At 39.1% G+C, this 22291-nt stretch overlaps 1 protein-coding gene across 2 annotated transcripts in view; it reads right to left on the minus strand.

The window, feature by feature from the left end:
* The window catches only part of PRKD1 (protein kinase D1), a 341747-nt gene extending 320737 nt beyond the window's left edge, over window positions 1-21010 (minus strand). For both annotated transcript variants that reach the window (XM_061159053.1, XM_061159052.1), the window contains exon 1: window positions 20747-21010. In XM_061159053.1, coding sequence (XP_061015036.1) covers window positions 20747-21010 — 264 coding nt within the window. The remainder of the gene's footprint in view (window positions 1-20746) is intronic.
* Between the last annotated feature and the right edge of the window lie 1281 nt (window positions 21011-22291).

Here is a 22291-nt window from a genome sequence, read left to right on the forward strand (position 1 = left end):
AGATTTCCATTACTATATATACATTGTTGTTTGTTGTTTAGTCACTAAGTTTTGTCCAACTCTTCTGTGACCCTTTGGACTGTAGCCCACCAGGTTTCTCATGGGATGTCCCAGGCAAGACTACTGGAGTGAGTTGCCATTTTCTTCTCCAGGGGATCTCCCAGACTCAGGTATCAAACCTGTATCTCTTGCATTGGTAGGTGGGTTCTTTACCACAGGAGCCACCTGAAAAGCCCACACACAGACACAGATAAATTGTGTGTGTGTGTGTGTGTGTGTGTGTGTGTGTGCATTCAGTTCAGTTTAGTTGCTCAATCGTGTCCAACTCTTTGCAACCCCATGGACTGCAGCATGCCAGGCTTTCTCTGTCCATCACCAACTCCCAGAGCTTGCTCAAATTCATGTTCGTCGAGTTGGTGATGCCATTCAACCGTCTCATCCCCTATAATCCCTTCTCCTCTTGTCTTCAACTTTTCCAACATCAGGGTCTTTTTTAATAAGCCAGTTCTTCTCATCAGGTGGCCAAAGTATCGTACTTTCAGCTTCAACCTCAGTCCTTCCAATGAATATTCAGGACTGATTTCCTTTAGGATGGACTGGTTGGATATCCTTGTTGGCCAAGGGACTATCAAGAGTCTTCTCCAACACCACAGTTCAAAAGCATCAATTCTTTGGCACTCAGCTTTCTTTACAGTCCAACTCTCACATCCATACATGACTACTGGAAAAACCATAGCTTTGACTAGACGGACCTTTGTTGGCAAAATAATGTCTCTGCTTTTTAATATGCTGTCTAGGTTGGTCATAACTTTCCTTCCAAGGAGCAAGCATCTTTTAATTTAATGGCTGCAGTCACCATCTGTAGTGATTTAGGAGCTGCCAAAAATAAAATCTGTCACTGTTTCCATTGTTTCCCCATCTATTTGCCATGAAGCGATGTGACCAGATGCCATGATCTTAGTTTTCTGAATGTTGAGTTTTAAGCCAACTTTTTCATCTCCTCTTTCACTTTCAAGAGGCTCTTTAGTTCTTCTTTGCTTTCTGCCATAAGTGTGGTGTCATCTGCGTATCTGAGGTTATTGATATTTCTCCCAGCAATCTTGATTCCAGCTTGTGCTTCATCTAGTCCCATGTTTCTCATGATGTACTCTGCATATAAGTTAAATAAGCAGGGTGACAATATACAGGCTTGACGTACTCCTTTCCCAACTGGGAACTTGTTCTCTTGTTCCATGTCCAGTTCTAACCATTGCTTCTCGACCTGCACACAGATTTCTCAGGAGGCAGATCAGGTGGTCTGGTATTCCCATCTCTTTAATTTTATATATAATTTTATCTTTTTAACAAATACATGTTCTACAGGTACAAATACACATGCATATATGTAACTGTTTCTTTTAAGTCAATTATAAGCTTGGAAACATGATAAGCTAATTTAGAAAAGTTTTTGGGCACCTGTCTTTATGGCAATAATTAATTAAAAGGATCAGTCCCTAGTCTGGGTTCCTCATAATTTCAAATAATAAAACTTATCTATTTAGTAAAAGTATTTTCTTTGTATTTTCTGTAACACGCATCTAGCTGACTCAAAAGTATTATCAAATGATTATGAAACAACCATAAGAAGTGAGGTGTAACTCACTACTTTTCCTGGCCTGGAAATGTTAAAGATGTTCTATAGATATAGTCTGGGTGTTAAAAGGACATGAACTTTGGAGCCTAGATGTCTAAATTTAAATCCCAACTCTATCACTGCCTATGTAATGCTGGATAATTTTTCCAGTGACAGTTTCCTCACCTAAAAAAATGAGGGTAAATGTTGTTATCTATCTCTAGGGTAAACAAATAAGCTAATCCTTTAAAAGAGTGGTATAGTAATGGCTGACAAATGTTAATTGTATCAGTGATAATATTCACAATAATAGTAACAATTGCTAATATTATTTTAACTGTTCTAACAGAAGTTGCTTCCTACTGATGTTTATACCAGTAGTCCCTTACTGAGCAGGTTTTGACAGAGCTTAAATGATTCGGGGTACAAGCTGAGTTCAAAAGAATCAAATCACAACTGATTCTTATTCATGGATTCAAACTTAAGGTAAGATTAATAAAAACTAAAAGTAATTTGATATTATTCCCAGTTTAAAGTGGGGGTACGAAAATACGATCTAACTCCTAACTGCCCCTAGTATAAAATCAGTAGCCTAAAATAATCAGAATCAGGTTTTTTATTAAATTATTTTAATTAGAGGTTAATTACGTTACAATATTGTGGTGGTTTTTGCCATACATCAACATGAATCAGCCATGGGTGTCCATGTGTCCCCATCCTGAACCCCCCCCACCTCCCTCCCCACCCCAATCCTCTGGGTTGTCCCAGGGCACTGGCGTTGAGCACCCTGCTTCATGCATCGAACATGCACTGGTCATCTATCTTACATATGGTAATATACATGTTTCAATGCTATTCTCTCAAATCATCCCATCCTTGCCTTCTCCCACAGAGTCCAAAAGTCTGTTCTTTACATCTGTGTCTCTTTTGCTGTCTTGCATGTAGGGTCATTATTACCATCTTTCTAAATCCCATATATATGCTTTAATATACTGTATAGGTGTTTCTCTTTCTGATTTACTTCACTCTGTATAACAGGCTCATTTTATCCACCTCATTAGAACTGACTCAAATGCGTTCTTTTTATTGCTGAGTAACATTCCATTGTGTATATGTACCACAGCTTTCTTATCCATTCATCTGCCAATGTACACTGGTTGGTTCCATGTCCTGGCTATTTTAAACAGTGCTGCAATGAACGCTAGGGTACATGTGTCTCTTTCAATTCTGGTTTCCTCAGTGTGTATGCCCAGCAGTTGGATTGCTGGGTCGTATGGCAGTTCTATTTCCAGTTTTTTAAGGAATCTCCACACTGTTCTCCATAGTGGCTGTACTAGCTTGCATTCCCACCAACAGTGTAAGAGGGTTCCGTTTTCCCCACACCCTCTCCGGCATTTATTGTTTGTACACTTTTTGATAGTAGCCATTCTGATCAGCGTGAGATGGGACCTCATTGTGGTTTTGATTTGCATTTATCTGATGAGTGATGTTGAGCATCTTTTCATGTGTTTGTTAGCCATCTGTATGTCTTCTTTGGAGAAACGCTGTTTAGTTTTTTGGCCTAATTTTTTTTTTATTATTATCTTTTTTTTTTTATTATTTGGAAGCTAATTACTTCACACCATTTCAGTGGGTTTTGTCATACATTGATATGAATCAGCCATAGATTTACACGTATTCCCCATCCCGATCCCCCCTCCCACCTCCCTCTCCACCCGATTCCTCTGGGTTTTCCCAGTGCACCAGGCCCGAGCACTTGTCTCATGCATCCCACCTGGGCTGGTGATCTGTTTCACCATAGATAGTATACATGCTGTTCTTTCGCAACATCCCACCCTCACCTTCTCCCACAGAGTTCAAAAGTCTGTTCTGTATTTCTGTGTCTCTTTTTCTGTTTTGCATATAGGGTTATCATTACCATCTTTCTAAATTCCATATATATGTGTTAGTATGCTGTAATGTTCTTTATCTTTCTGGCTTACTTCACTCTGTATAAGGGGCTCCAGTTTCATCCATCTCATTAGGACTGGTTCAAATGAATTCTTTTTAACGGCTGAGTAATATTCCATGGTGTATATGTACCACAGCTTCCTTATCCATTCATCTGCTGATGGGCATCTAGGTTGCTTCCATGTCCTGGCTATTATAAACAGTGCTGCGATGAACACTGGGGTGCACGTGTCTTTTTCAGATCTGGTTTCCTCAGTGTGTATGCCCAGAAGTGGGATTGCTGGGTCATATGGCAGTTCTATTTCCAGTTTTTAAAGAAATCTCCACACTGTTTTCCATAGCGGCTGTACTAGTTTGCATTCCCACCAATAGTGTAAGAGGGTTAGGCCTAATTTTTGAGTGGGTCATTTATTTTTCTGTTATTGAGCTGCATGAGCTGCTTGTATATTTTGGAGGTTAATTCTTTGCCAGTTGCTTTGGTTGCTATTATTTTCTCCCATTCTGAAGGCAGAATTAGATTTTTAAATGGAAATCAGTTTAGACAAAAGGCAAATAAATCAATAGTTTGTGGAGAACACATGATACTTTTTCTGAAGACAGTTTAATCATACTCCAGGACTGCCAGATGAGTGATGTCGCCACTTAAATTGATTTTCAATTGCACAGCACACTGGCTGTATGAGATAAACCCTATCAGGTGAGAGAGCACACCTTCAAGGGAGTCAGAGAGAAAATTCTTGGAGGAGAAAAGCAGGAAGATCACACCACACTATCAAGAGTGTTGAAACTTGGCCTAATTCATGAAATGTTACCAAATTTCCCTCCAGGAACTCTAGTCTTCCATATCCTTGAACTACAAGGAATGAGGGGTGAGGGAGGAGGGTGACTTGGGTCACTAATCCAAAAATAAACAGGAAGTAAGGGTTTTTTTGTATATCAAGAGCTCGACACTTAAAATGCTGGATAAAAGATATACTTGATGACTTTAAATAACTATTTGCCAGTGGAAGAAAATTTCACTGCGAAAAATCGAAGTTGAGATAACTCCTGTACTCACCAACTATTTTGTTCTCTGTAAAATCTTGTCAGGAAAGGTGGGAACCATCTTTGCATAAGTAACCTAGAAGCATGATCATTTTAAACAGAAACACAGGTACACAATCGCTACTGTTTTGTCATTAATGATAGATATAGGGATATCATCTCCCATAGCTTGGCACCAACGGCTAAAAGAAGCCCTCCCAGGAGTGACTACTGAGGTTATACAAACTTTTGGCTAACAGCATGCAACTCTTTTGCCCAAATATGGTTGTTACATATAATACTTGGGTGATCACAGATTCCACATCTGAGGACTGGATGTTATGTTAAAAAGCAACAGGATTCCAGAAAATCAAATATGATATCCACACAGAGGTGTTTAAGACTCTGGGGAAAATCAACTCAGATATTTAAGAACGTCCGAGAAGGCTTAAAACTGCATGAAAAAGTAAATTATGAAGGAAAAAGGATACAAACAGCAGGGCAGAAAATTTAAAACATATGAGGAACAAATCTGGGTTGTCAAGAGCTAAAATTATGAAGAGAAAATAAAAAGAACTAAGAAAAGACAACCCCCCCATGAGATAAGAAGCAAACACATACACATATAGATGGATAAATATAGATAGATAATTTAACACCTGCCTCTAGTATACAATAAATAAGTAACAAAGTATGAATAAAAGTGATTTTCAAAAACAAGCATAACTTTAAATCATTTTAAAAGCTAAAATCTGACTTAATATAAAACATAATTGTCACATAAATGTGACATAAAAAGATTTTTAAAAAATGAAAGTAGCTAAGGTTAAGAATTGGCAGGAAACAAAGAAAAGGTAAATGTTTTTCAACTGTAATTCTACTGACTTACATCAAAGCAGCCAAACTAGTGACTATTAACTATTTAAAAAGTTCCTTGCTGGAAACCACTCCTGAGTGTTCCCTGTCAGCCCATCTGAGTTTCTCAAGTTCACTCCATAAACCAGTGGGAAGCAAAAAAAAAAAAAAAAAGCAAAAGAACATTCAGCTAACATTCGATGAATCTGTGTATTTTTTGATTTACACCCACCCCCACCTCACCACACCACACTCCCCATCCTGGGCAAAGACATTATACTTTCCTCTCCTACCGCTATCTTTTGTATGTCAGGCTTTTTATTATTTCCATAATTATGTTCTTAAAATCTACAGGTAAATGAGGCTGAGATATGACAAGTAAAACACTAAGTGTCTTTCATAACACTTCAACTAGGTATCCACTAACAACTACAAAAGACTCCTTTCTGTTCCAAAGACTCAATTCAATTCAACAAACATTTATTCAGGCCCTATCATAAAGTGTTTTCAGGAAGGGAGGCTTTCACTGGCTTCAAATCCTTGGTCCAGTCGGTTAGATGAAGGAATACCAACTCCTCAGAACAGATTCGGATCCCAGAGTTTTGTGTTTATTCACTTGTCTCCTCAAAGAACAGTCCAACTTTCTTCCGAAGTACATCTTATATCTCAAAACACTTCTAATTCACTTTAAAAAACAATTATTTGAATAATAATTATGGATCAAAGGAAAAAATGAGGATTTCCTAGAAAGCAAATAGCCCCGATATAACTAAAGACTTAATTAGCATACAGCCTGACCACACACAGTTCTCCTTCTAGAAACTTTACCATAATGGGATAAATCATTAGTTTAAATCACTCAGTGCCACACACTGTTCTAGATTTCTGGGATATAACAGTAGAAAAACAGGCAAAGATGGTTGCCTGTTACACTTTCATGTGATTTTCTCAATCTTATTCAACTTACTAAATAAAGATTTCCCTGAGCCTTTGTGTGTAAATCAAAGTTTTATCAATCAAAAGATATTTTAAATTATCAAAGACAGCTCTACAGTATTGAATAAACAATGCAAATGTTTCTTTTGCAAAAGAAAGGACTTTTGGAGAAAATGGACATGTCAGAGATGACTTCAAATTTATGTCTTTAAGAATCTCTTTTTGTAATTCAGGTATCTAAAGAACATTACAGAGAACGGTAATAGCAAGCAAGGGTGAAATTTTAAGAAATTATCCTATGGAATTTTCCTAAATATTTATAGGAATGTATATTTTTCAAACTACTTTTTAAAAGATTAAAATGAATTTAGATATATAGAGAAAATAACAGGCCAGTTGTTATAAAAGAAAGCTGGAAAATGGAAAGTGTTGTTTCCTTTTCAGTTTTATTATTTGCCCATTGTGAATTTGCTAGATATATTCCATACAGTCTACCCACTGATGGATTTAAGCACTGGCTATTAAATGTAACAGTTTATTCTGAATCTCTTTTAAAACAGAGCAAAAGCCCCAAACCATAAGTATTTGTAATTTTCAAATTGAAGAAAGCAAAGAACCACTATAATTCTAAAATAAAAACTATAAATACTAATGTTAGCAATATTAACAGACAATACTAAAATATTAAAGACAATATTAATCTTAGGAATTTTAACAGACAAGTTCAAACATAAATGTTATATATGTAACTGGGGAAAAGTGTACCATACTATATGCGTAAAGACATTAAAAAAAATTGATAGAATCTTAAATATCCAAGAATAGTTGACAAGTTAAACATATTGTGTCAAATCCATATACAAATTGTATTCAGATATTCAGATATTAGATATTGGTGCCCTAGAGTATTTTTTTATTTATAAGGAAAGATACGAAGTTAGAAGAATCATCTTAGGAGTTGTGACTAGGTGGTCAGGAAAAGCCCTGAGAGAGGGCCAGCGTTCAATCACACATTTAATATCCTTAAGAAGTATTTTCTTAAGAACCTTAAAAATGTTTAAGTATGAGAAAGCAGTTATCCTATCAGGTTCAAAATTCTTTAGTGTAGAAAGAAAAGGGGTTCATTTATCTTAGGAGCTAAAATAATTAAAAAATCCAATCAAATGATCAATCTGGGTAGGAACTAGAGACTTTTCAGCACACAGAAGTAAAATTGGATCCAGGGATGTGGGGAACACGATTACCTCCTGAAATAATGGAACTGAAACAAGATTCCATGGAACTGACCTAAACTTAACAAGAATCCACTTTCTGTCCCAGCTAAAAGCACCAGCGTTTATGCAAACTTAACTAAAAGGAGAAGACAACTGTAGAATTTACATGGAGAGGGAACTCCACAAACTATGTGAAATCACATAATTATTTCACAGGTAGAAAAAGATCTTTCAAAATGGGAATATTTGTAACTAAACAGAGGAAAGTTTAAGAGGCAAAAACATCATATTAATGCTTTTATTAATACTTTCACTTATATATTATGTAAATATAATTAGGCAATTAATTTTAATTTTGGCTTATGTATATGGCAACTGAACACATAAGAACTTAAATTTTACCATATTTGCATATTTATAAGTTTCATTTATCAAATGTATAAAAATTACTTAAGAAGATATAAAGGTTTATCAGGCAGGTGATTGCAGTATTTAAAGGAAATCAAATACATTAAAATGTTTGAAAGTATCTAAATAATTAGATTTGCAAAGGATATTAATTCTTCAAAGATTCTTATATGTGATTGTCTCCTAGAGTAAAAATTTTAAATATAACTTGCACTAGAAAGATTAAGACTAACATCTGAATCTATAACTTTAAAAACTTGCAAACTCTAAAACCAATGTAAATATCTGAATAGCCTTCACACAAAAATTATCCCCAAGGCGCTGAACATTTTATATTTAAAACTTGACACAGAAAGTACCATATGAAAAGAGAAAAGAACAGTATGTGAGTTATGATGAGCATATTCATTTATAGAACAAGAACTCCCATTTTGTAATTTAGCTGAATTTCTCACTTTTTCGGCAGTTAATGTGGTATATTAGTATCCTGTTACTTCTGTAATAAACTACCACAAACTTAGCAACTTTGGAAAGCACAAATTTATCCTCTCAGAGTTCTAGAGTCCAAAGTCAATCTCACAGAGTTAAAGTAAATGTCTGGTTCTTCCAGAGGTTCTAGGGGAGAATCATTTTTCCTGTCTTTTTCAGGTTCTAGCTTCAACTGTATGGCTTGGCTCAAGACCCGTTTTTCAAATACCTCCCCTCCAGTCTTGCTGTCACATCTCTTCCTATTGTTATGCTTGGTCTCCTCCTGTTTTCCCCTCAGAAGGACCCCAGCATTCCTTGGTTTCCAGCCATTTCCTCCACTTCCAAGTCAGCAACAGGGAATCCAGTCCTTCTTATGCTTGTAATCTTCCCTGCTTCGCAGTCTCATCCGTCTGACCTATCCTAGAAGATTCACCACTTTTAAGGGTTTACACGATGGGACTGGCCACGCACATAAAATTCTTAATATTACTTCAGAGAATCCAGGATACTCTCCTGACCTCAAGAGACTCAGCCACCATCTGTGAAGTCCCTTTTGCCGCATCATTTACAGGTTCCAGGAGTTAAGATGCGGACATCTCTGAGGATCACTATTCAGCCATTATGTGTGGCAATTCTATAATTTTCAAAATAAAAGAAAAACATAGGTTTCAAACTAAAAGAAAAACAATTATTTAATTGAAGTATAAAATGATAATAGTTCATGTATGGAAAATTCTAAACAGAAATGATCATACAAAATCAAATTTCTTTTCAAATGGCTTTAGACCCCATTTACTTGTATTATTTTCAACACTGTAATTTCTGAACCTAAAATTCTTAATATTATTTCAACAATATAATCATCAATAGAAGTCAAGCATAGAGGACTAGGTATAACTCATATATTTGCTTCTTCCAGGCTATGCCTGTGAATATCTTCAGAAAACATGAGCTACTACCTACACATTATTATCATGGGACAATACGATTTCCAAAAAATTATCTCCCTTATTTGCCCACTTGTTTTTTAAATATAAGTCTTCTAAGTAATCAAGGATATTGATGTGCAATTTCTCTCCTTCCTGCTAACCACATTATACTTTCTGCAGACCGGAGAATAAAAGATAGTACAACGTGAAACTATGATAATATTATCCCTCTGCATGTAAGTCAGAGTATTCTGCCTTTGTGATGGTTGCCAAGGGTACTGGAGCTTCAAGGCAGGCCTTTCTGTTTACTTACTTGAATTAATAAGGGTAGCATGAATCACCAAAATAAGTAAAATTATCTGCTGTTTCAAACAAAAACACGTACATAAGTATCACGGCACCTTGATTTACACTGACTGGTTGGAAAAATAGAGTGCAAATTACTTTAGATACTATATTCAAAGTCAGGTCTAATTAACTGGTTTATGAAATCAATTCTAAATACTGGGTATATCTTAAAGTTATATCAAAAAAGACATTTTTGATCAAAGGGGATACTACTCTAAGAATCCATTAAGAATAGTTACTCAAAGTGACATCATTAATACATATAATCTGAAGACTCCATGAAATAAATTCGACATGTAAGTTTTGCTTTTATCTTTAAATATACAAGGACATTTGGCCAAAAGGCAACACAATGTCTGTCCTCAGTAAGGTTTTCTTTCTGTTTTTGTTTGTTGCTTGCTTTTAACTTAAAACTCCACCGTTTTTATCAGTAAACATACAATTTAAAGGATTTCCAGGACAACAGACACAACTGTCCCAGGTAAGTGGGCATCTGGTCACTCTATGTAACTCCACTCAATTAAATTAGTCCATTCTTATTGTATGATCACTGTTGCTCCATATTCTTCCCAGAGAATTGGATAAAAGCCAAGAACATGCAAGATCTAGTCTTTCATTCTTTGCAAATCTATGCAAGCTGTTGGATTTCTTTAAATACTCTAAAAATCTACATCCCAGGTGAAAATAGGTACCACAGTAGCAGATGGAATTAGCATGTGTCAAAGGAAAGGGCACAGAACCTCCCTGTCAAGAAACTACTCTAAACCTAAGTAATTTTTTCTCAGCACTGATCATTGTTAGAGAAGGCATGAGCAATTCACTTTACTACTCCTTGAGCAGCAACTGAAGCTATGTTCTCCTAATTCAAGATGGGTTATCTCAAGATAAGGCTTACAGGCACAGTACTGCACTAGGAAACATCTAGTAAATTCAGATTTCTATTACAGCCAGATAGGTCTTTGCTTTCATGTTAGCCAAGAGACTACCAGTGAGTAATGTCAAAAGAGAATTCCCTATGAAACTTGTCCATTATACTAAAGCTGCAAAGTTCCAAATATATCAAAGACAGGCAATATTTCAGGTACATTTCCAACCCATCAGGGCTGAATATAACTACTTTCCTATATGCTTCCCGACAGTCATTCAGGGCAGGAACCCTTAGGATAAAACTGAGTTATGTCATACTTTAAATCAAATCATGTCCACTTATACAAGCAATTACTTTTCTGTAAAGCCTAAAGACAGTATAATTAGTCTACACAGGAAGTGCTGGCCTTAGCCCTGTACACAAACAATGCAAAGGAGCAATTCACAATCCAGACTGGTTAGCACTACTAAAGTGAAAAGGAAAACTTTCATGTGGCCTGCAATTGATTATGTATAAGTGAGAGTTTACCTTATGGCAGGCTAACTCATAAGTGACCAAAAATAAACAAATACATTAAATTAATAGAAAAGAGGAAACATACTTGCAAACCATAATCCTTAGCATATGCACAGAGTCAATCCACATACTTCTCAAATGAAAAGCAACCACTGACAGGCACTTTTCTTAAGACCCTTGACTATTTTCTCAGAATCTTCTCACAATCAATGTCCTATTTACGAAGAAATGATTCACTGATTTTCATAGGTAGCTAAGATTCTTTATATCCACTAGTCTTGAGCCACACTTGACCAATACATATTCTTACCATAATCGCTTCTTCTGAAACACCTCCATGTCCACATTTCCTAGGAAGGAAGTGCTGTGAACCAACCCAGGAAATTTAATCACACAGGATAATTAACTTCTCTGGATAAACAACAGTGGTGTCTGGAAATTTATAAAGATGGGTGAGGACTGGCTATCCTTACATCTTCTTACCGGAGTACAATGAAAGCAAATACCAAACCAGATTCTGCTACGTAGATATTTATTTAAATAAATAAATAACAAGTAGATACACTGCAGTTTATATGACTCTTCAAGGGTAATCCATGTTTCTAAAATATCACTACTTCAGGCAATCACGTATCTCTAAAGGCCCTAATATCCGCAATGACAGTCCGTATTTCATGTCCCTTATGGGTATCTTGCCACTGATAAGATGGGGGACATGCAGTGGTATTCCCCAAAGAGGTTAGAATCTCAGCTGACCTGACCACTAACTGGGATGTGAACCAAAATAAGGCAAATCTTCCAGACTAAGAAATAATTTAATCTAATAGAAATAACATCACACTGTCAAAGCTGAAGTGTTTCTAAGTAGGGAGCTTAATGTAAGGGAGTTTAACATTCCCCTCCCTCTCACTTTGGTCAAATTCCAGACTCTGTGTATAGACCTATGGCCATTCCAGCTCTCCCTGTTCTTAAGACTACCTAAGTGAGAGGAATAAAGAATTGAGTGGCTTTGCTTTTCACTTAATAGTTACATGATGGGAGTAGTAAATGATTTAACCTCTCTGACCCTTATTCAGCTCCTTCAACTTTAAAATGGAGAGAAAATGCCTATCACAAAGGGCTACTGTGAAAATCAGACACGACCAATGCCAAGACGCTAAGATACAGACAGGCACGCAGAGTCCATGCCAGGAGGTGTGGCTCCTGGAGGCTCCTTTTGTGGGCCTTTGTTACCAAGAGCAGAATCCTTCCTGAAACTCTCAGTCAAGTCCTCATGGAGTTGCTATTTGAACCCCTCATCTGTGACATTCTTAAAACTTCCCAAGAGGACTATCTGCTTGTAAAAAGCCACTTCCACTCCTGCTGACTCAATCCATAAGAGGTCAGAGCTGTGCCCTCACTGTCCTTTGCTGCCCTCAGGTACCACTAGTCTCAAAACCCCACGGGCCTCACCGATGGTAACCTACTCAAATCTACTCAATCACCCTGGATTCAGTGCCATCACCACAGCTTAACTCCCACCCTTTTTGTACCCAACCATTCCCTCAATTCCTTCCTGCTTTTAACAATGGTGAAAGCCACAGCGGCTTCTGGCTCATATTTTCATGATCATATTCGTATTTTTCATTCCTTGCATGACATGTATGCGAAAAAAAAAATCTCCTGACAATTATGGCGCAAAGAATTCAGACATTTTTGAAATTGTGCCTAAATACAAACAGTAAATTCAACAAATTCCTCAACAATCAGTGACCCAGACAGAATAAAAGCCAATGAACCAGTGAAGCAATGAAAAGTACGTAACTTTTTCTCCTTTTCACTAAAATAAGTTGAACAAAATCTGTGCATGATTGCATATTTAAAAATCTAATCTTCATATTTGCCAACATTGCTTAGCTGCTGTATCAACTATCTAGCTTTAGTCTAATAAAGCCTTTTTGAAACCTTGGAAGAAACTTCAATATAGGAAATTGTAAATTTGGACAGGCAAAACTGTGTTTCAATGTGTAGTATTCTTATACCAATTCTCACCTTTTTAAGCATACAAATTGTAAGATATTCCAAAATGGCCACAGTGGCCATGTAATTAAAGGCTTTATTTATTTATCTCTTTTCTGTGAGACCAGAAAGACAGAATAAGAAACAGCATAATGTGGGTTTCTCTGCTGCCAAGTAACTTCAAGTGGTGCTGTCATTATTGGTTTTTAATGGTACAAAAATATTTGGTTGACAGTATCAGAGGAATTCCTGGGGGAAATTTCACATATTCTTATAGATGGAAAAGAGCTTTTAATATCTGTGAGCAAAACCATCATTTTCTCTGTATCTAAGTTCTATCAAAAGAAAGAAAAAATTGATGTACTTTTTCTTTTTGTTTTATGTTGTGCTAACATATTTCAGCCTCAAGGAAAGATTTAAGAAACTTAAATCTTATTTTCAAAACCTCTCTAGAATAATACTGGGGACATTAAAAGATGAGCACTATCTTTAAAAGCATCCTATATTTTTAACCTGTATTTCCACATTTGGGCTTAGATCTTACAGATGAACAGAGGTGACTAGCCAAAGTCAAAAGCATTAGCTATTTTCAACACACAAAAACAATGCAAACAAACATATTTTTAAAAAGAACCTTTATGTTATGATCAACTCCAATGGAACTGAATTTTACTCACTTCTAACCCAATCTGAGTCCAGCCCTGCTATCTTGATGATTATACTAGTCTTTCACTACAGCTTGAGAACTTATTAGGAAAAGGAGTACATCAAGGCTGTATACTGTCACCCTGCTTATTTAACTTTTATGCAGAGTACATCATGAGAAACTCTGGGCTGGAAGAAGCACAAGCTGTAATCAAGATTGCTGGGAGAAATATCAACAACCTCAGATATGCAGATGACACCAACCTTATGGCAGAAAGTAAAGAAGAACTAAACAGCCTCTTGATGAAAGTGAAAGAGGAGAGTGAAAAAGTTGGCTTAAAACTCAACATTCAGAAAACTAAGATAACAGAATCGGGTCCCATCACTTCATGGCAAAGAGACGGGGAAACAGTGGAAACAGTGGCTGACTCTTTTGGGGGCTCCAAAATCACTGCAGATGGTGACTGCAGCCATGAAATTAAGATGCTTGACTCCTTGGAAGGAAAGTTATGACCAACCTAGACAGCAAATTAAAAAGCAGAGACCTTTGTCAACAAAGGCACGTCTAGTCAAGGCTATGGTTTTTCCAGGAGTCATCTATGGATGTAAGAGTTGGACTACAGAGAAAGCTAAGCAGCAAAAAATTGATGCTTTTGAACTGTGGTGTTGGAGAAGATTCTTGAGAGTCCCTTGGGCTGCAAGGAGATCCAATCAGTCCATCCTAAAGAAGATCAGTCCTGGGTGTTCATTGGAAGGACTAATGTTGAAGCTGAAACTCCAATCCTCTGGCCACCTGATGCGAAGAGCTGACTCATTTGAAAAGACGCTGCTGCTGGGAAAGATTGAGGGCAGGAGGAGAAGGGGACAAGAGAGGATAAGATGGTTGAATGGCATCACCGACATGAGTTTGGGTGAACTCAGGGAGTTGATGATGAACAGGGAGGCCTGGAGCACTCCAGGTCATGGGGTCACAAAGAGGAGGACACGACTGAGCAACTGAACTGAACTGAGAACGTATTCAATGATTCCAGTGTAATACATACAAATATATAGCTTTCATATAATTATGCATTCCACTTTTTTTCTTCAAAGGATGAATAATTACTGATTATTATTGTCTGAAGGTTTTATAATGGAGCATGAACTTCCATGAGTGGTAAGAGGCAGCTGGTGAAAAGATCTGGAAAAAGACTTGTGACTGGCTTAGCCAAATTTCTATCTTAACTGTTCCCCAGTAAAATTGCCTCTAGCCCCAGTCTAACACTTCTGCATGTGCACAACTATGTTATTATCAGCTGTTCATCAGACGTAACAGTTTAGCAAACTAGCTCTAGATGCTAGCATGACAGCAAAATGTGATCTCTATAAGCCATTTCCAAGTGTGTTCCTCCTCACATCAATGATCAATTTGCAAAATAACTTTTTATTTGTCTTGAGGACCAGATCTGAGAATCATTATACTGTCAGATGTGGTACCATTACCTATTTTATTTGGCTTTTTATCAAACAAGATATCATTGGAATCCCACTTGCAACTGAAAAGGAATTAAATCAACTTGTTAAAAAATAATAAGCAATATAATGATCTTTATCAACATTTGTGTTTTTCATTTTATAATAATCAAATTGCTCCTTGATGAATTTTGAGAGGTTGAAAATTGAGAGGCAGTATCAAAAAGCAATTACTCCTAAGATGTGCCCTATTGTAGAGGGCAAGGGGAAAAAATGTTACCTTGGCCTTACGGCCATATTGCTTTTTAATGAAATTTTAATTTTATATTGAGATAAGAATAAGACAACAGAGTATACATTTCTTTCGTTAATAAAACAGTATGCTAGTCTATAAAGCCTCATATATCAGTAACATTATTTATTATTCACCTATATACCAGCAGTATATTTAATCCTCTACACATTATCTTTACTCTTCAAAGTAATTTTAGATAAGTGACAACCATACATTTATAGGATTTTGATTTGTCTAGTAAGGTCATTAAAAGGCATCCATGAATAAATAGTGAAGACCTACATACAATCATCTCACAAATAGAGTAAAAATAATTGGCAAAATAAAGTTTCAAATCTCCCTTAATGGTTATGACAGGAGTTTGGTGTACAGAGCAACACATTCATAAAGTATTAACAGTTTTCCAGCTCCACTTAACCTCCTCTCTCACATATATACAGACTATAGTTGTCTCAGAAAAGTCTTTCCAATTTATTTTAATCCTGGATCTAAAGATCTAAAGTAATTCATATATTTTTCAAAACAGCCAATTGTCCAATTCTCCCAGCCCAAAGTTTGGAAGGCTGACACAAATGATATTTCCTTGGGAAAGTGTTCAGCAGCATACACTGATATGAAAGGTTTTTAGTTCTGTGTATTGATAGAAAAAACATAAAAGCAGAGTTTCTCTTTCGCATTATAAGATATATAATGAGGCCTCAATTTTGCAGCCTATAATGCAAATGATAAAACAATACTTTAATATATGGTGGCTATACAGGGATAATTAGGCTTTCAAAATTATGTTTCAAAACACACTTAGATACTTAGACAATATACTACATATGTATATATTAGACATATATTACACAGGCATTACATATATATCAAAATATAATCCTATTATAAACTAAACTTGAAAATTTTAAATACACCATATTAAAGCATTGTATTACTTTAAGACTTACTTAGTGAACTGACACATTCTATACTTCATCATTAAATCAGAAATAACAGAAATGATGACAATTGTAAACTGTCAATGATGACAATGATGACAGTGTAAATGATGACAATACAATGATGACAAATGTAAATTCTGAATAAAAATATACAAACCTACAACCCAAACATCTATTTGCTTAAAAGGATTTTGTCAGCCTATGTATGCTGACCTGGTCAAACAGCTAGTCATTCCCAGTTTCTTCAATCTGTGTAGAAGTAGCATAGCTAAAATTAACAATAAAATTAAAGTGACACTACAAGTGTTAAGAAAACAATTTATAATTAAGAAAGCAAAACAACTATAAACAGAGCACAGCTGCTCTCAAACTAAGGCACTAACCTTTGTTCTACCTTTAATGAGCTATCGTCCCTAAAATTTCACTTCTTAGTTTCCTTGGTCAGAAAAATGACTATGCAAAGTAAAAATATGCCAAGAGCCTTAGAGATGCTATTACTTCATTTAAGTAAATTCAAAAGGGAAATACGAGTTGTCTATCTAATAAGATAACAGGCAAAATGAATATATAGTCCTATTAATTGCATTCCACATCCCTAAATTAATACTGCTTGTTTTTAAAAAGTGTGTATGTGTGCACATAGACACACAGACAGTATGTGAAACTAAAGTTAATTCTTCCTTTGGAATACTGCTCCTTGTTTCAAAACAATTCCTTCTTAGTCTATATATTCAAGGTTCTTTTGATAGTAGAAAGTAACAATGTTTCAAAGTGAAGTCAATTACTGTAACTATTTTTTTACCCTCCAGAAAATAATAGTCATGAATACTATCTAACATGATATATATCTTCATATACAACCAGCCTTCAAGGTTACATGCTTGCAAAGTAAAGAAATAAGCATAATATAGAGACCTTAAACATATTTCCCCAAAAAGAAGAAATTAATTCTACCTCTGTATTCATAAAGTGTTACATACTGATATGTATGTGACACTTTAGATTTTTCACCTAAACTAAAATATTTAAAAAAAAATCAACTGAATCACTTTGCTGTACACCTGAAACACACTGTAAATTAACTATGCTCTAATATAATATAAAAAGTATATTAAATATTTAAAATATTTTTAAAAATTATTTAGCTATATAATTCAGTACATACTTAGGGTACATTTATCTTAAAATCAGAATATTTTTGCTCCATTACCATCAAAAATTTTCAAGCATAATCATCTATCTGCCACTTAGCAAACCTACATGATTAACGAAAAACTATAAATTCTAAGTAATAACAACAGTAATTTAAAATACTATTTCTCAGAGATGGACCCCTCTTATTTAGTCATTTCACAGTCATTCATCCCACAGAAAATGTCCCATGAATGCTGCTGATAAAAACTGAACTGTCAGCTAATACTTCCAAAGATTTAAGATAGTCCAATCTCTATTAGTATTTAGGAAACTCTCAAACCTATCACGTGAAAACCTTCTTAACATGTTACAACGCAATGAATGTGGAGGGCTCAGAAAATCTAGAGAAATCCATTCTACATAGTAAATTGTAAATGACTTCTAAATCCCAGCACTGTCCTAAAACATCCATTTCTCTCCCTTCCTCTCTTCCTCTCTTTTTCTCTCCTGTCATCCTATCTCTGAGGTAGTATTTTGAGAAAGTAATTCAAGAGAATCTGAAATAAGGGACAAAGAAATTCTTCCCATTTCCTTGACTCTACACTGACCCCCTCCTCCATTTCTGCTGTCTCTGCTATCCTGTGATGGATACTCAGCCCTCTTAACCTTGAGGTATAATTGTATCTCAAGATAGATGACAGAAAAGAGATAGATGAAAATTTTTCCTATCGAGTAAATACCTAATTACAGTATCCTGTATATAAACAACTCTCAAATCCACACACATCTCTAAATCTCTCTTCACCACAACATCCCACCACCACCCCTGGCAAAAAAAAAAAAAAAAGTGTAAGTGAGATCTTTATTCGGCTATCCCAAACAAACTCTCAAACTCTTAGAGACAGAAGAACTACTAGAATAAATAGAAAAGGAAGGGGTTCCCCTTGTAAATCAGTCACCAGGACTGGTGATTTCCCTTTGCCAGTGTTTCTCCAGGTCTCTCCCCCAGAGCTTTGGCTCAGGGTTCTATTAGCTCATGAACTCCAGTCTTCCTTCGGCCATAACATTTTTGGCCTTTTAAAACATACTCCACACAGCAAATCCATCTTTCAGCTGCCCTTGATTTGATGTCTCTATGTAAAAGATACAGAGACTCCTAGTAATTTGAGTTCATCTTAATTGAAAGGCCTTTTCATAATTTTACTTTCTCTAAGTATTTTAGTCACTATCCTCAGGTCCTCTATATTCCATAGGTGACTTCTGCTGCTCTTCTGCACACGTATCATCCCCTCCACAAAGCATTCCTCTTGGCAATTACAGAGATAAGAATTCACTCTTCATTCAATCTCTACCTCAAACCTCTTGAAACAGGCATATTTCTCCCCATTCTAAATTCCATCAGGGTGTGGCTATATGCATGTATGTGTGTGTGTGCGCGGGTGTGTGCACAGGCACACCCTTTAAAACTGTTCAAAGATAGTCTGTCCATATTAATTTGACCCAATGAATATTATCTGTAACTCACTTGCTTTCAGCTAAAATTCTATACAATCACATTAGCTCTTTAAGAAACTTTATCTTAAGTTCTTTATGTGCTTATTCAGTATTGTCCTTTAATTAACTGGCTTGCACTCCAAAGGAAATTGTTGTAGACTGCAACTTCCATTAAGGGAAGGCTTCCAGTGCCCAGGAGAAGGCTCCCGTTAACCTGCAATAGACACTCCACAGTATTGATGAGGAGAAGGCAAATGATATGACTTAAAACAGAATTAGACAGTATCTGCCATTTACGTGGAAGATGCAAAAAACTGAGAGTCACACGTATTATAAAATGTCACCCGTTCAATAAACAAAAATTCCTGACACTCACTGTTAACTTCGTGTGGCCTCCAGAACTTTTACAACTTTTAGACTAGTGATTTCTCCCTAGGGATTTTTCCTACTATTTCTGTGCTCAGTGCTACAATTCACAACACACAGGTTTAGCAAATTCTGTTCCAAACAGTTTAAAGAAAGCTTTCATGATTATTCAAGGGACCTTTATAAGGCAAGTACCAGTTAGTCCTTCAGGGCTGAAATTCAACACCTTTAGAGACCTCTGTCTCCACCCAGAAACCCCCGCTGTTTACACTAAGAAGACTGGCGCCAAGGTCCCCTTTCCTTTTCACTCTTATCACCCCTTTCCATGAAACTCCCCTCTGGACCCCCACAGAAACAACCTGAAATTCAGAACCGCACAGTAAACAGCGATGGGCGGGCTAGGTCTCCTCCCTGAGCGGCGTGGTCCAGGAGAATGGCCCTTTTCCCATTCTGCCTTTGGTGGCCGCTGTCCAAAGTCCCACAGCCTCAAAACTTCGGGGGCACAGCCAGCCTGGGGTGCTCCTGGACAGGACCCACCCCCCCCCCCATTCACATGCCTGTGCCCCGGCTTCAAAGCTCCACCATCAGTGCCCTGGGAATCAAAATCCAGAAGGCTGCAACTTTCAGATTTATCGTTGAAAAAATTGCGCCCATGTTCACAGAGTTGGGAACAGACCACAAGGAGGTGGGGAGCTGTGGTCTGGTCATTTGTTTTCACAGCTGGCCGAGTCAATCATTCTCTCTTAAAAGCTTATTTGACAGGTGAGAAATTCCTCCTCTCTAGATCATTCCAGGAACTCCTCAGCATCAATCTGAGCTGGGTGAGGGGCCTGAAGGGGAAGGGAGTGGTGCTGAAATCGTGCTGAGCGTGTCCCCGGGGAAACTCTAGTGCAGGAAGGAGGATTTCGGCGCCAGGAATGAGCTGGTCCAGGGTCCAGAGCGGAGAGAGGGGAGAGCCGGGAAGTCTTTAGTGGGAGGGAGAGGTGCGACCAGAAAATAGAAGATACCTGGAAATGTCCTGAAAGGGATGGAATTGGGGGAGAAGGATGCAGACTGGAGGGAAATCGGAAATAGAAAGAGGTTGGGGCAAGGGGAGAACTCGACAATACGAAGGGCAGAGCCTCGGATGCGGGCATCCAACCTCGGCCGGTGTCGGACCCTTCCAGAGCGCCGGCTAGGCTGGCTGCCGGCCGAGCCCCCGGAGCCGGAAAGTTGGCGCGGCGAGGGGCGGCCGGAGGGCAGTGCCCCGAGCGCGGCGGGGAGGCGCCGGGCTCAGAGTCGCGCGGCGCCTTACCTTCTGGTCGACTATAGAGCAAGCCATCTCGCGGACGTGCGCCAGGCTGTAGTCCCCGGACGAGTCCTGCAGCAGCAGCACCGGCTCGCGGCTCAGGCCGATCTGCAGATGGAAGGAGATGCCCCCGGCCGGGGCCGCGACGGGAGTCAGGAACGGCGCGGGCCCCGGCCCGGACCCCGGGACCAGCGCGGCCGCCGCCGCCGCCGCTGCAGCCGCCACGGGCAGCAGCGGGCTGGGCGGCCGCAGGACCGGAGGGGCGCTCATCGCTCGGCCGGGCGCGCCGAGGGCCGCGGGGCCCGGAGGCTGAAAAGTTTTGCTGCCGCCGAGCCGAGAGCTTCTTTCTTCAAGAGTCGAGGCGGAAAATAAAAACTTTCCGGAAAAGTCCCCGCGCGGGGGGAAGGGCGAGGGGATGAGGATCGGGAGGGGAGGGGGTGGAGGGAAAATGGCCGAGGCGGGAGGGCTGCGCCGCCGGGAGCGCGGGCGGCGCGCGGGGGAGGCGCCGCCGCGCGGAGGAGCAGCAGCTGCGGCGCGCGCGGAGGGACGGGGCGGCGGGTCTGCGAGGCCGGGGCGCCGGGCGGGGGCGGGCGAGGGGGCGCGAGGGGCGGGGTAGGGGAGCGAGGGGCGGGCACTGCCGAGCCACCACCCGGCGGGCGCCGGAGCCGCAAGAGCCGCGGCCGCGCGGCCGCACTGGCCGCAGTGTGCCCGGTGGCCGCCCCCGCCGCCCGAGGTTCCCTGGGCCTGAGCCTCCCGTGGCCCGGGCAGGACTGAGCGGCAGGGCGTGGGGCCGCCTCCGCGAGCATGGTTCGACCCTTCCCTCCCTCCCTCCGGGACCCCGCTCTCTTCGCTGGCCCCGCTGCCCGACTGCGCACGGAGGGGACGGGGCGCCCTTCCTACAGCCCGCTGCCCGGGACCAGGAGCTTCACGGTCCCCACAGTCCTCGCCACATCATCCAAATGTTCGAGGACGACGCACTTCTACCCGTGAAGTGGCCTGTGCTAAACTCAAGAATGCCAAGCCCTGCGGTTCTCCGTGGGTCTTACCTTCGGAGGGAGGATGAAAATAGAGGGTCCTTGGAAACCCACTTAAATCCCGGGTCCTTCCAGGAACCCTTGGGTTCGTTGCCAAAGAGGGTGGGAAGCCAATCCACGGAATATATTTAACCTGTCTACTTTTTTTGACACTGACACACCCTGATACCCAAGCCCACACATTCCACCGCAGCTCCCAAGGCACCAGACATAAGTTGCTAAACTCAGACTAAGTTCTCTTTTGAAAAAGAAGGCATTCGTTGTCTACATTTTTAAAAAAGAGGAAGGTCTGATGCAGTCTCTGTCCCTTACCGTTACTCTTTGTGTCTGAAGCTTCTACCCGCCTAAGTCCTCAGAATCCGTTCCTTCACTGTAAAGTCAGCCTTATATACAGCAGTGATGCTCCCAGCGCCGCTACCATGTAGGTTCGGCACCATCACTAGCGCCACCATCTAGGCTGGGCACCATCGGCTTTCGTTTTGATAGTTGTTTCCTGTTGTTGCCTTTGTTGTACTTT

Source organism: Dama dama, chromosome 13 (genome assembly GCF_033118175.1).
Source record: "Dama dama isolate Ldn47 chromosome 13, ASM3311817v1, whole genome shotgun sequence".
NCBI classification, from domain to species: domain Eukaryota; kingdom Metazoa; phylum Chordata; class Mammalia; order Artiodactyla; family Cervidae; genus Dama; species Dama dama.